Genomic DNA, 14,630 nt, shown 5'->3' with positions numbered 1-14,630 from the left:
AGGGATGGTACAGTGTTTTTACTGACACTCCAGTATTGCAGTTCTCAGTATTGCAGCAGTCTGTGTATCACAAAGTTGTACATCTCACTGTTTGTGGAATTTCTTTTCTAACGATGATAGTATTTTATTGACTTGACTTTTATAGATATTAATGGAAGTAGGTCTTGGGGAGTTTGCTTCTTTTTTAAGCTTGAGTAGAGGTACATGACTCTTTTGTTTTTTTAAAGGGCAAGAATTACTGATATTCTGCTAAATTGGGTGAATTTGCACCCACTGTTTTTAACAAGAGAAGTGAATGGGAGATGTGGCAAATAAAGTACGTACCACGCATGAAGTTTTGGCTTGCTTAGAATTGTGTGATGAGCTCCTAATGTGTTCTGTGCCTTGCCTAATAATGATTGTAGCCCTTAAATACTCTGAGGAATAGGCTACCTCCAGAAGAATTTTTAAATGAAGAATCTTTTTTCTAAAGTGTGTCTACTTCCAATCAAAATGATCAGACCAGTGAAATAATGGTAGTGACTGGGTTCTATAAAAATGCAGCTGTCGGTGACTACCATATTTTCCTTTAATAAATTGGGGTAGGTAGATACTAGTTCAGAGTAAGAAAAGTTTTGAGGCAGCTGTTGAAGGGATCAATATAGAATTGGAGTGATTCTGAAGTGTAATATACATAACATTCTTTTTGAAGTTCTGAATGTGAGAGTTTTCTTACCACAGTGTAAACAGCAGCTTTATGCAGTCTTTTGATTGTCAGAGCGCAGATTCTCATTAAGACTCTACTAGAAGAAAGTAGTTCAAGTACAGTATTTGTAGATTCTGTTGTAGAGTGAATGCATTTTTACTTTTGTCTTGTGAAGGTCTATTTGAGGGAGCCAGGCACTTCAGCTTGCTGCTTTTGCAGACAGCCATATCCTGTCTTGAACCACAGGATCCAGGATGTTATCCTCAGTCGTTTGTTCTTAGAATCCTGACGAGTCGGTATTGACTGTCCATGGTGTGAACTGTCACTGAGGGTTGGTATTTATACACCTGATCACTTTTTTGAATAGTGAGGCGCTTGCACCTTCTGAGCAAGTTTACAATAACTTGTTTTGTTCTTACTGGCTTTCTTGCAGTAGGAACAATAGCTGTTTTAATGACAATGAATTTAACTTCTCCACAAATATTGTCTTGAACTTATCTTAAGGTTTTTCTTTCTCAGGGATTCAAAGAAGTTTAAAAGTTTTGAGAAAATAGTGGAATTTTAATGCCAGTATCATCTTAACTAAAACACACACAGAACTTTGAGAGCTTGGAAGCTTCCTTAAAAATTCTCATTAGCAGTTAAAGCATATATCTCTGTTAGCTAACTGCTTTATACCAGATTCAAGCTTCTGACATCTCAAATTTTATTTCTTAAATTTTTTCTAAATCTTAACCATGTTCCCACGTGCTGTTCAGAAAGGGGGTGTGTGTAGAATTTCAACTTCTGCTGCCCTTAGTAGCCAATATGTATAAATGGTTTTTGCTAACAGCAATTTTGAATTACCAGAAATTAATGCCATACAACCAAAGGAAGCTATTTCACTGTCGCCCAACTTAGGAAATTATGTAATGCTTTGAGATGAAGATGTCATGCAGAGCGCTTTTTCTTTCTCTTTTTTTTGTTGAGTTACTTGCATATATGTTACTTGCACTGAATTCTTTAGCTTCTTTCCCATAAACTTTAGTGGAAGAAAACACATTTTGGTCTTTCATTTGTAAAGTCTAGAATAAGAAAACACACTTAATGAGACTGTTTAATGAAGGAACCTGGCTATGTAAGTATTGTAATTTCCTTTGTTTGTGGTAGGCAACAGGATTACCTTGTTAAACTTCTGGCTTATGTATGAAAAATATCAGAAAAGTAAGGGCAAATTGAAAGTAGTTTTATAGTTGCCTTTACTTCATATGCTTTTCTTAAGCAAAAAATTGCAGTAATTGAAGTTTGGCAGCTTTTTTAATGAAAAACTAAATTATGGGTTAAACTCCTTGGTTTAATACAATTTGTGTTTCTGTTAACTAGCAGCAGAATTTCAGCATTTGCTACTTACTGGTAGAGAAGAAAAATTCCACAGCACTGCCAGTACAGGTTAGTTTAATCTGTAAGTACCTGATGTTCCTATTTGAAATAATTTGTTCAAATGATACCACTTAAATACATGAGGGGAATTTTGGTCTCTGAAATGTGAATGTATCTGTTATCTACTACTGTTTTCAGTAGTGAGTGAACGTCTAGATTTTTTTGTAAGATCTGTAATGGTTTTAACTAAACTTGCGGGTAGGTAATATCTGCAAGCACTTTTAAGGAAAACCTAATTCAGAACCTTAAATAGCCATTGGTGTTACTGAAAAGTGTGAAGATCTATAAAGTTGAAGTCACTTCATCAGTAACATGCCTATTCTAAAAGAGGCTGTTTTATCAGTGAACCAATTATAGGATACTATATTTGTTGTATTGGGGAATAAGCAATTCTGTAAGAATCCATAGCAGTAATGTAACCTTTCTTTCGATTTTCTTTAGCTGTTGCTAATTACTGTCTCTTGCCAACAGATTTTTACTTTGTTAGGTCTGTAAGCCAGGAGCTTTGTTGTTCTTGGCTTTTTTTTTTTTTTGTTAGCCCATTTCAGCACTTCAGAGGCTACCTACAAATGTGGCTTTGCCCAGCTGTTTTATCTTGCTCCAGAGTTACTGCTCTGCCTCTATTCTTTTTTCTTCTGCCCTATTCCATATTCCTGGACATTTTAGCATTTTATTTTTATTTTATAGAACGTTTTACACCTTAAAAGAAAATAGGAGAGATTCTTTGTGATTGGATAAAAGATGCAACCTTCTCCAGAATAGCTGCATATGTTTATTGTTATTTAAGCTTTGTGTGCCTCATCTCTACATATTGGCATGGGAGATGAAACTTTCTGTGCTGTAGCACATAGCATAGTTTCACAGTTGGATGAGCTGTAAAACTCAGTGCTTTAATTCACTTTTCAAGGGCATGTTATCACACGGTGAATTTGAGGGGCTTTTGAAATCATTGGTGGATAATTATATAGAAACTAGGTATTGGAAAGATCATACTAGTGTGGTAGCTGAACAGACCCTTTAGTTTTGCCAGCTCATTTGAATGGTCTAGAGTAGTTCCATGAGTGACTTGATGCTTCCAGCAGTATTGCTTATTTTAGAATTTTGAAATCTTATGCAACACTGCAGAATTCATCATACTAACATAAAAAGTTTCAAGGGGATTGTACCTTCCCAGGTTTTAGAATAGTCACATTTGAAGCCCGTCTCCTGGCATCTTCTCTACATTAGTTCTCAGTCACTCACACTAAACTGCTTTGTCTGCAAAACTAGCTACATGCAAGTTTTTGAGTAACGTTGCACAGGTGTTTCTCCCTAGAAGAAAAACAGGAAAGTTGTATAATAAAATTTATAACTTATCTTTGCCTGTATTTCCTAAATCTTAATGGCAAATGTGCATGAATAATAGGGATACCTTGCTGTGAGGCCATTATCCTGTTAACAGAATGTGTGCATCTTTCTTTTAACTTCTGTGGTTGACCCTAGTTGATACTTAATGCAATGCTCAGTAATAAGTCGGAATGAGTAACTGATTGCTTTTGGCTGCTGAATTACTTTGTGAAGTCTCAGTTTTGACAGTGGTTGGATGCTGACCTGCACTACTTTATATCAGCTTGGCAATCAGTGGGGATAACTAAAGGGTAGTGGTGTTCTCTAGTGTCTTATCAACAAAAAGTATATTTGTCCAGGGTAGATCCTAATATGAACTCTGGTAGAATGTCATCTCTTTGTGAAACCTTTTATGGCAATTAATTGCAGTACTTTTTGGTAGAATTAAGTTTATTTTCTTTTGAGACAGGACCAAAACAGTACTAGGAATCTGAGCTTTCATAACCAGGTGAGCAGTCTTAAGTTCTAGCTCAACTTCTGATACACTGTTACAGCACCTGTCCAGTCTAATGTGGTTCAGAAGTCTTCCTTCCCAGTTCTGATACGGTATATATGGAACAGGGAGTCAGTTCACACTATTTCCTTTAGACTTCTGCTTAATGACTCTGACTCACCCCTTCAGGGAATCTGGTCACTGTGCAGTGAACCCAGACTACAAACTGGTTTTATTATCTTCTTGAAGTACCTTAAAGCACATGATTGAATTATGTCCCCTCTCAGTAGCTGTACAGCCACAGAAGTTAGTGTGTCATGAAGGTTTTTTCTGTAACTTGATACTGCTTTTGTGTAAGTACTACGAAAGGGATGGGATCATTGATGTTTTTCAAAAGACAGGTGGCAAAATATTGATGTTGAATTTAATTCGAGAAAGTGAGAGACTGGTAAGTATGTGCATCACTTTAATGCATGCAAATAATAGTAACAGTAACTAGCTTAATTTTATAGCATTCAGTTTCCAAAGAAGATTCAAAGAACATATGGAACTAACGTCATTTGCATCCATTGGGAAACCTTCTATGAACTGTATGCTTCAGGAATGAATCATTGCACATATACACATCTGTAATGTGTGTCTACCACTTTGTAACCGTCTCTGATTAAACAGAAATGAACCACTGTTTCTGTGTATTTTTTTCTTCTCTTGAGGACCTATTTAAATTATTGCAACCCATGTTAGCTGTTCCTAAGTGTGTGTAAGTATAAAATCTGCCTTCACTCATTTTACAGTTTGAATAACTTTATAGACGATCAGAGAGCTAGTACAAACTGTAAAAACTCATTCATAGGAGCTTTATCTTAAAGTGTTTTATACCTGAAGACAGGCAAATGAAACCTGACTTCTTAACCTGTAGCTTCCTTTTGCTGCTGATCTGTTGTCCTTTTGCTGAACTGACTATACAAAAAATGTGACTATTTAAGTTGGAAAGGGGGGGAATATGGAGGAAAGTATCTAATGACATTTTCGTAAAACCTGGTGGAGACGGCATGCTGTTAAGTGGTCTTTTCTAAACCCTTTTAGAACAAAACGCTGGAGAGATGAGGTAGCTTTGAAGATGTGTGTCCTTGCAACTCCTGTCTACAGGATGAGAATGGATTACTTTGCTAGGCCGGTTGGTCTCATTTAGCTACCACTGTTTACTCATTTCTAAGAGGTGGTAAAAGGAAGATAAATCCATGGTTTTAATGCTACGCTACCTGGAACAATTCATGGTATTTTGAATTGGGTACGTGTAATGAGGAGGAGCTTAACACTAAGTAGGGAAGACTGCTATTTTGCATGAGATCTTTGCTGGAGTTTATGCTTTTTTGGCTCTAGAGAAATCTGAGGGGGCATTTGAAAAACAGGGCAACGGCATTGTCCAAAAAGCTGGCTAGAATAAGGGGTTTTGTGTGTTGCCTGGCCAGTTAAAGCATTTCCAGGTTTGATTTATCAGTCAGACTCTTGGGGAAATGAGGGGAAAAAAGAAGGATGGGTCTGTGCTTCCTGCCCTGTGAGCCTCAACAGCTTGTTTTGCAATATGGGACCCTGCGTGCCTGTCTGTAGGTTTATGCTTTTTCTCTAAATCTTGTTTTTTCTGCAGGGTGTAGGGCGAGGATTGTGTTTATAATACCCTGATGAGGTAAAGAGTTTGTATCTGAGCCTTTAGTTTCTAAGAGGTAGAAACGGGTATCTTTGAAAAGCAAGACCTTAGAGGCCTCAAAGGAAAGACTGGGGAGTGTGCAGTGGTGTGGGCTACAGGGCAAAGGATAGTTAGCTACAGCATCAAGTCGTGTGTGCAGGCAGAAAGGAAACAAGTTACAAGACAGACCCTCTTGACCAAGTTGTCTGGCTTTAATTTTTCATTGTGATAACAGTTTCTTTTTGAAAACAAAAGCTATGCTTTTACCACAGCATTTGAGCAGGTTCTGTGAACTGTTAAGCAGTTAATGCTTTTTTTTTTTTTTTTTTTTAAGCTCGTGTGCTTCTCAGTAAGTTTGTATGTCCTATTTCTGCTTCAGGTTAAAGCCATCCTTATGCCCCATGCTAGACTTAAGAAAGCTGCCTTTGCCCGGTTAACTTTTCAAACATACACTGCCTTGCCCCCTGCATCAAGGGTGGGGGATAGAGGGGACTTTCTGTAACACTCCAGCTCTTGCTCCTAGCAGTTTGGATGCTGTCATGGTTTGCTCCCCCAGTGCACCTTCCTAGCTCATCTTCGGGAAAGCTGTCTTTGATGTGCTTAACCTCCCTTAAGTATTAGTTTAACCCTGGTGAAATCTGCCAGCCTGGATTTTGCAAGCAGAAAGTACAGCCCTTCAAGAGTTTGCTTTGCTGTTCTGGAAGGTTGAAGGCAAGGGAAGGAGACAAGTCTTCCCTAGCCAGCAGTCACAAGCTTTGTTTCTGCTTCCTGAGGCTGGAAGGTGAAGGCTTGAACTAGATGTATAATCTATGCTTTCATCTTGTTTGTTCTGAATTCACAGTGGCTTGCAATTCCTTTTACAGTTTTTGGCTGTGCCCAGATCTTGGCTCCAAGTTGGAAAAGCAAATCATACCTTGCTACTGTTAGAACTACATCTTCAGGTAGGGTAATTAAGCTTGTGTAGAAATGATAATTCTTCCTAAAGATTGTTTATTAGATTAAAGCTTAAGCTATATGACAGGTTTTCTGGGAATTTTAGAGACAATATTGTTATCAAACAACATGAAACTCCAAGAATAACAGGCAGCTTTATTATTAGAAGCTTAATGTGACATGATGGTTGCAGACACCGTGCTGACAACAAATCCTTTTGCATTTTTCAAATTAGTAAATTGGGCTAGACAAAGAATGTTTTCAAGCGTGGATATATGCAGTAGACAAACTTGAGTCATGTACTGTATGGACATTTCTTGGATAATGCTGCAAAAACATTTTGCCAAGTGCAGGAATTGTTTGGACTATGAAATCATAACAGTGTTTACAAACAGTCTTTTATGTTGCCAGTGTCTAACTGCTGACATGTCTCCGCACCCTTCCCCACATACAGATATATCTAGTATAGTTTGTAATATTTACATGGAGAAGCAATGTAAGAGTGATGTAAAATTTGAGGCCTGCTTTTTATCAATCCTGATGTTTGCAAAGTAAGTTTAAAAATTGCTTACTTGCCCTCTGTGCTTCTGTACTGGATATTGGCTTGCAGGTGATGGGTAGATGTATTTCATACATGGTACATGTGAGCAAATATGTTAAAGCCAGTGTAGTATACATGTTGTAAGTTCAGTTAAAACTTTTTGTTGCTGATTCAGGAAGAAGAAAAAACATGGGTACAATGGACAAATTCTGTTACTGATCAGGACTACCCAGAAATCAACTTAAAATCCTAATCTGTGAGCTGAGAAGAAAGGGATCCCTGCTATACCTGTTTATTCCAAAGCTCAGTTGTCCCATATATTGGGGGGGAGGAGAAATAGTGGGTCTCTTGTCTCACTCCTGCCCCAGTCCCCAAGCAAATACTGCATTTATTGCTGTCTTAAGTTTGAAATCTTGCTTTTGGTGACTCCAAAACTATCAAAGGCTTCTGTTTCAAGGTATATTTTACTAGTAGGTTTCAAATTTTTTTAGATATTTGGTCATTATTGTGATAGTTAAGTGTGGTTATCTTGGTACCTGATGTCCAGCCACTGTTTGTTTTAAATGTGACAACAGACCTTTTCAGTGCTGTATCTTCTGACAGCACCGTAGGTACTGTTAATGTACTAAATACCTTGTGGTCTGCTGACAGTTGGATTAGTTTCAACCTCAATATTGAAAGCAACAAGACCATTAAATGAAAAGCCTAAATAAAAGGTCACATTTTCATTTCCAGGGGGCACTGAATCACGGTGGAGTGGCAAGATAGGAAACTCCTTCATGTGACCACGTATAAATAAATTTCTGTCCTTGGTCCAGCCAGAAACTCTTTTGAGAATGTCACGAATCCTGGCAATATTCCATACAGTTCCATGTAGCCACTTCATTCTCCTCTCATCCAAGGACCCACTGATTAATTTATCAATTTTAGTTTTGTGCACAATCTTACCTAAGCCATAACCCTTTCCCAGAAAAAAGTGGGTATAGATTCTTTTCTTTCTGGTAGGAACATCTTTCATCTTGATGTCATATAAACGCTTCAGGGTTTGAAGGGCTGAGATTAGAATTTCATCTTTATCTGGATTAGGCTCTTTGTCTAATGCTTCATCTGGCCAGTACAGCAAGGTGAGCAAAAAATGGGCACTTGCCGGAAATGGTCTTCTTCCTTTAAAGAATCTTACACTGAGCTCACGAAGAGTTTGCACTGGAAGAAGTTTGGCTGATCCTGGTGCTAAGCATGCTAATGTGATGTGGCACAAAATGTAATTGATCAGATCGTTGTCCTCCAGCCTGTCCCTTAGTGGGTTTTCTGTATAGAAACCAAGGATCTTTTCTAGCTTTTCAGCTGACCTATTCTCTTTCTTATCTGTTAAGAATGACAGGATATTAGTGACACTACCTCCACCACTCTTATAAATATTCATGCGTCTAATGAGCTGGCTCTCAGGGCCACCGTTGCTGTCCTCAATAAGTGATGTTGAGATGAAGAACTTGGCATATACCTCAGACTGTCTTTTGAGCCATTTTCTGGGATTATAAATTTGTTCTTCCTTTTCATCTTTTTCATCTTCCTCTTCCTTCTCATGGTTTTTATCCGTTTGGAAATAACTTAGGTCTTCTGAAATCCATTCCAGAGCATTGTACAGGTTCTGACGTAAGCCTTTTAAGCGGGAGTGAAGCCTTCCCCATGTTTTTTTGATGTCTTCAGGAATGTAGTCTGTGATCAGGTATTTCACAAGCTCAGAATATTCCCCCTCTGGACTTCTGCGAAATACATCGACTGTGGACAAAAATCTAAGAAGACGACATCCTACTTCTACTTCTCCAAAATAGCCAGCATTGTTCATACTGTCACGTTCTGCTTTTGCAGCCTGTTGTGCAGCCCTGAAGCATTTCATAGCTTTAAGAGCGATCTCTATCTTCTGAATGATGCTTTCAGGAGTGTCTTCCTGTGTCATTTTGTCCACAGTGAAACTAAACCATTTCCTGTAGACTTGACCTTCTGTATCCAAAATGTAAGAATCATTTGGCAAATGAGATTTTGCAACCCCTGCCCAATGTTCTGCATCTTCAAATTTTTCATTGTTGTAATGTAGTCTGGCAAGCTGCTGGGCAAAAAAAGGATCTCTTCCAAGGAGTTCATATGCAGCTTTTAAAACAGCTATAGCTTTTTCACAGTCTTCAGCTTTACAGACGTGCTCAATGAATGGGGAGAAAAGAGTGTCGGTATTGTCACCCCTGCTTCTTTTATCACGTCGAATAAACAGATCTCTGATGAACTTTATGAATTCCTCTCGTCCAAATCTGTTTTCAAAGAGTGTCTTTTCCTGAAGAAGAGTCATTGCAAGTTGACTTTGAGGTTCATTCCCTGAAAGCTGATGCAGAATTTCTTTTGCAACCAGACAGTGAATTATCCGAACAGATGAAATATAGGTGGTACTTTCCCTTAGCTCAATAAAAATCATTCTTGCTTGTTCACTTAAGTGACTTTTGAAATCGTAAGCTCTTGATTTCATTTCTGTATATACCCCCAGTCCCAGAAAAGCCTCACAGTGTGACAATGAAACATAGGAATTAGGTACATAAAAATTAAGCAAAGCCACATAACGCATCAAGCATGTATCACGAGAAGAATGGTCTATGTCTTGCAATATGTGCCCTACAAAGTCTCTCACATATGTTTCGTTGAACTCCTCACACATCAGGACAAATGTAAGTATGAATTCTGGCTTGACATCTTTCTGCTTCAGTTTTTCAAGTTTAGTTCTGAACAGACTTTTCTCTGAGTCCGTCAGCTTGTGAGTGACAGCAACTGTGTCCAGTGGAGAAGCCTTGCAAAGCCTTTCAGGGTCATTGGATCGTCTACAGCACATGAGGATGAAGTAAGGTCTGGGGGAATTAATTTTCCTAGTTGCTACAGCATCCATTAACTCATGCCTTAGTTCTTCTAAATAATCTTCATCATAATCCTCAATTAGGAGGAGCACAGGAAGACAGTGACTGATTTCTTTTTCTTCATAATCTCTAAATGCAAGTGCATGCTCACAGACAGTTGCAGGTGAATATGAGGTTTTGATAACAGCACATCTTAAGTCCTTTCTTCTTTTCCATAGAACTTGCCGTGCTATTGTGCTTCCACCACTTCCAGGATGGTGAAATATCTTTAGTTTAGCCACAGAATAATTGAGTCCACTGCCTCGTAAAATGTCATCTAGGAGTTTGCTAGCATCCTTACATGCTTCGCGTTCAATGATTTCCCCGCAGCGTCTTTTATCAGCAAGCCAGAAGTTTTCCCAGATTATTTTTCTTCCTTGGTAAAAATTTTGTTCTACTTCTTGTATTTCTTTTTCAGTCAAAAGATCTAATTTGATATCATCACATTGATCAATACAAAGGATTTCTAAGGAAAACAGTTTCTCTTCTTCCAGTGAGGGAAGCGTACATAGTCCTCTAGTGGAAACTGGCAGATGTCTGGGTTGTGCTGTAGAAGGCAGCATTGTTTGAATGGTGGTATCTACGTGACTTAGTTTCATACCCACAATACTGCATTGTTCTAGTGTCTCAATGCTGCAGGATGCCTGAGCTAGATTAGCCCACTTCCCATAATTTTCTCTGGACTCTGCAATGCAAACGATGTACTCCGTGCCATTCATCTCTGTATAGAATTCCTGAAAAGTGTCCACAAGTGGTTTCTGCACTGGTGACAGCAATAGGAAAAGCACAATGAAAGACCGCTTCGGCAGGATTTCGTCACAGATACGAGTAATTGCTTTCTTAAGGTATTTTTTTTTTGTTCTAATCCATGTATTTTCATCACAAGGTTTTTCATCCCCGAGGAAGTCACTGCGCCCATTGCAGAATATCCAGCTGGTCTGATCAAACAGGCATAAATGTTTCTGAGAGGAAGGGTTGCCAGTCTTACTTTCATTGGAAAAATCCTGTAAAAAATAAGACCTTGTTGCATGATGTTCTTTGTACTTGCTGTACAGCCCTGACACATTAGAATCTTCATCAAAGTCAAAGACGCAGAAAATGTTCAAGTGCATTAAAAAGTTGATATATTTCAGATCATTCTTTTCACATCTGTTTGTGACAAGGATGTACCATAGGGAATCATCCATATAGCTTTTGCCATCATTTAGTAGAATTGATAACTTTCTTCCTAAATTTTGAGATATTTCAGTATGTATTTCTGTGCTGGAGAGCTCAGCTTTTTCTCTTTGAGCGTCCCTGTCTTGTAAACCCTGAAAAAAAGTAGCTAGATTGTTGTGCTTTATAGGTTCAGACTTTGCTCCTACTCTCTGATAGAGAGTACGATCTTTTGTCAGGGTCACCTTCTGGCTGCCTTCATTGTATTTGGGCAAATACACTTCAAAAAATCTGTTCTTTACTAAACTGGATGTTGGTTCAATGTCAACCTCCACCACAAATCGTTGTTCCTGAGAGTCTTTTGAAATCACTTCAACAAAAACAGGTGGGTGAATACACTTCCTTGCAACTTCTTGTACACTTTCACAAAAACATTTTTCTATGTAATCTAATGCATCAACATAGTATTCTCGCTCTTTGACCTTTATGCCAATGATCTGGCCGTGTTTCCAACCCCTATCCTCAACGCTGTCCATGATACCAAAATGTATGGTGCCATTTGTTCGAATGTTCATGCAGGCTGAAGCAAATCGTATCACTTCGCAGGCAAATTTTGATTGCAGTTGATTTCTGTTCAGTTCTGCAGCAGTGGCAAAAGATTTGTATTCATGGCAGGGAGTGATTAAACCACTGACTCCTGATTCTGGAGCAAGAACTCTGTCTTTCACGTATTTGAAATCAGTATTCTGAGTTCTAAATGGTCGACAGTTGCAGAGCTCTAAAACTTCATCAGTACTTTTAAGTTGGGAGTTGCTACTTCTCCTGTGCCTCTTGCCAGAAGTAGAAGCTCTGTTGTCTCCACTAGGTTTATCTACTGGGCCGCAGCTGTCTCCACTTGAAGTTTCCTGAGTGGGGGCATTTCTGGGTCTTAATGGATCTGTTTGCATGTCAGCTCTGTCAGACCTTTTGCTGCTGGAATGCTTGGCTTGCTGTGCATTTTGATGTAGCTGCAGAAGTTCGTTTCTCTTGCGGATTAACATGTGGATTTGACCTCCCTTCATACCTATGCCTTTGAGGAAAGAGTCATCCAGTTCCATTAGTGCCGGACCTGTCACTTCTTCCACGTACAGTTTTTCTACATACTCTTTCTTGATTCCAATAGATTCCAGCCAACATTGGACATCATTCTCATCCCATTTATTCACAGGTAATGTTCTGTAATCTAGAAGTTGAAATTGTATATTAGTAATACAAACTAAAAACATGTCAACATGCTTGACAAGGCATTATAATCCTTGCAAAACTGGCCACGTAGAATGTTCAATTATTTTCTTTCTACCAGTCACAGTGAGAGACAGTCTTAACTTCTCAAATATGTCAGTTCTGATGACGAAAAGCGTCCTTAACCTTAAGCAAAAGCAGTCCTGAGCAATGATGCAAGACATAAATCGGTGAAGCAGGAAACCATGAGTGAGGATTGGAAACGATCTTCAAAGGGAGTTATGGAAATAACCCAAAATGTTTTTTTTTGTAAGGGAATGATGTGATAAGGTTATTGGAACTGACAGGGGCTGAATTCTCTAAACTGGAGAGGTTTGGGTAGATCATTTACCCGCTTGAGTCCGTTTATTTTCTGCTAAATGAAGATAGCATCAATACAGACTATAAGATGATGTTAAGAATACCGATTAGTTCCCCACTAGAGATGAACCCTTAAAATGCAGATACTAAAAAGCAAATTACTACATATAAAGTACAAATTTTCTGAAAGCCACACTTACCCATTGCCTTTGATGAGGGAAATCCTGCTGTTAACGAACAAAACCCTAGAGCAAGAAAAAGTGACTGTCTTCAAATTTGCAGTTTACATACCTGTGTTAGTTAAAGCTGACTTATTTGTTCTTTTTTCCCAACCTCCTCCCCACCTCTTTGGTCCAAGGTAGTTTCTGTACCTCTAAAAGCCTGGTCTTGGCAGCTACACTGCTGTACGCCTGTACTGTGTGAAGGCAGCTATTCTTGCTTCTGACACATGGGTGTGAAGGAGATGGCGTTTTCCTGGAGAAGCGTGTGCTGACAGCTGTGCCCATCTAACAGCTACTTATGTTAGATACTGGAAAAAAGGAAGCCCAAGACTACTGTATCCCCTAGGTTGTATAGTATCTCTGGCTTTTAATCGCTGTCTTTTTCTCACTCACTCTCCTTTTCCCTGACTCTGGCTCCCTCACATTCCCTTTTTTCCTCCTTTTTTTTTTTTTTTTTTTGGGTGTGGGTACTCTCCCCCTCTTTTTTCCTTTTCTTTTTAGTGGGGTGTCCTGGCCTGATCGATGACATCCTCTGCCTTGCTCAGGCTCCATTTACAGGGGTACAGAGATGGACTGCAGCAGGGATAGCCGGTTCTCTACTGCAGGAGGAAGCATGTTAAATAAGCCTGCTCAGCGTTAACACCAGAAATGCACGATAGATTCACGTAGTCAACAGTAACCATCTGTGAGCTACGGACTAGTCAACAAGGGTCACAGTGAAAGGTGCACGGTGGTGGTGGTGATGTTTCTCTTACTGTAGTGTGAAAGCTCAACTCTGTGCTGGTTCAGCAGGTGGCTGTAGCCCGGCCAGCTCCATCCCTGCAGCTCCTGGTGGTACAACAGCAACACAGCCTCTGAATTGAAGTGTAAAAGGAGCAGTTACCAGCACAGCCAGCGTCAAAGGCAGTTGTGGGGCTCTGCGCAAACTCCGTACAATAGTTGAAAGTGCACAGGTTGTAACTGAGGGAAGGCGATGAGCGCTCACTCCCCAGGACCACGGCTTGGCAAGAGGTGAGTTAACAGAAGTGACGGTTTGGGGAGATAACTGGGTCTAGGAGACATGGAGATGGTAGAAAAAGCTATGTGGAGCGAGTGCATATTTACCATTTAAGCACCTTGGTCAACCTTTTAGAAAGCTTGTGGGTGGGCTGACTGAGGCACCAGCATGCCCAGTAGCTCTGGTTTAAGCGAGCGGCTTTTAAGGGGTAGCTGTTACAGGACTGCTCTGATGTGCCATAGGTCTAAGTATCTCTGGGATAAGTGTAAACAGGCCAGTTCTGAAAATGGTTGGAGACTGATTCCCACTGACACCTGCTGCAGCCTCCCCTGAGAAACGGGGCTAAATGTCCTTGAAATAGTGGCCTTTCAGTGCCTTTGGCTACCACACCACCTCCTGGGGCTGTGCTTGTACAGTGACTTGGCTTGTGGTGAGCCGCCCGCCCATTTTGCACCACAGCCTGCTCTGACAGCTGATGTCAGGCACCATTTCACAAGAAAACGAAACTTAATGGAGAATAGAAACTAAGGTGGGGCAACGGGTGGGCAGTGCTGGGGAAGCACATCGGTGGGACGCAGAGCCCTGTGCTGACCCCTGCTTCCGCCCGTTTTTAAGAGTAGGTGGGGGGGGCGAGTGGCAGCGGATTTGTGGTCCCCGCA

At 39.8% G+C, this 14,630-nt stretch overlaps 1 protein-coding gene across 4 annotated transcripts in view; it reads right to left on the bottom strand.

Moving 5' to 3' along the window:
* Window positions 1–6,468: 6,468 nt before the first annotated feature.
* ERN1 (endoplasmic reticulum to nucleus signaling 1) overlaps window positions 6,469–14,630 on the bottom strand; it is a 50,846-nt gene continuing 42,684 nt past the window's right edge. For 3 of the 4 annotated variants that reach the window (XM_010578642.1, XM_010578640.1, XM_010578641.1), the window contains one exon: window positions 12,954–12,998. Coding sequence is in view for 1 of the 4 variants with exons in the window: in XM_010578639.1 (XP_010576941.1) it covers window positions 7,710–12,394; window positions 12,954–12,957 (4,689 nt within the window). In the remaining 3 variants the exon portion in view is untranslated. Of the gene's footprint in view, window positions 12,395–12,953; window positions 12,999–14,630 lie in introns of those variants that run through there. The other variant, XM_010578639.1, reaches the window with a different exon arrangement.

Source organism: Haliaeetus leucocephalus, unplaced genomic scaffold (assembly GCF_000737465.1).
Source record: "Haliaeetus leucocephalus isolate CR32 unplaced genomic scaffold, Haliaeetus_leucocephalus-4.0 Scaffold646, whole genome shotgun sequence".
In the NCBI taxonomy this organism is placed as follows: Eukaryota; Metazoa; Chordata; class Aves; order Accipitriformes; family Accipitridae; genus Haliaeetus; species Haliaeetus leucocephalus.
Note: the sequence above shows the minus strand (reverse complement) of the source record. Positions and strands in the feature narration are given on the sequence as shown.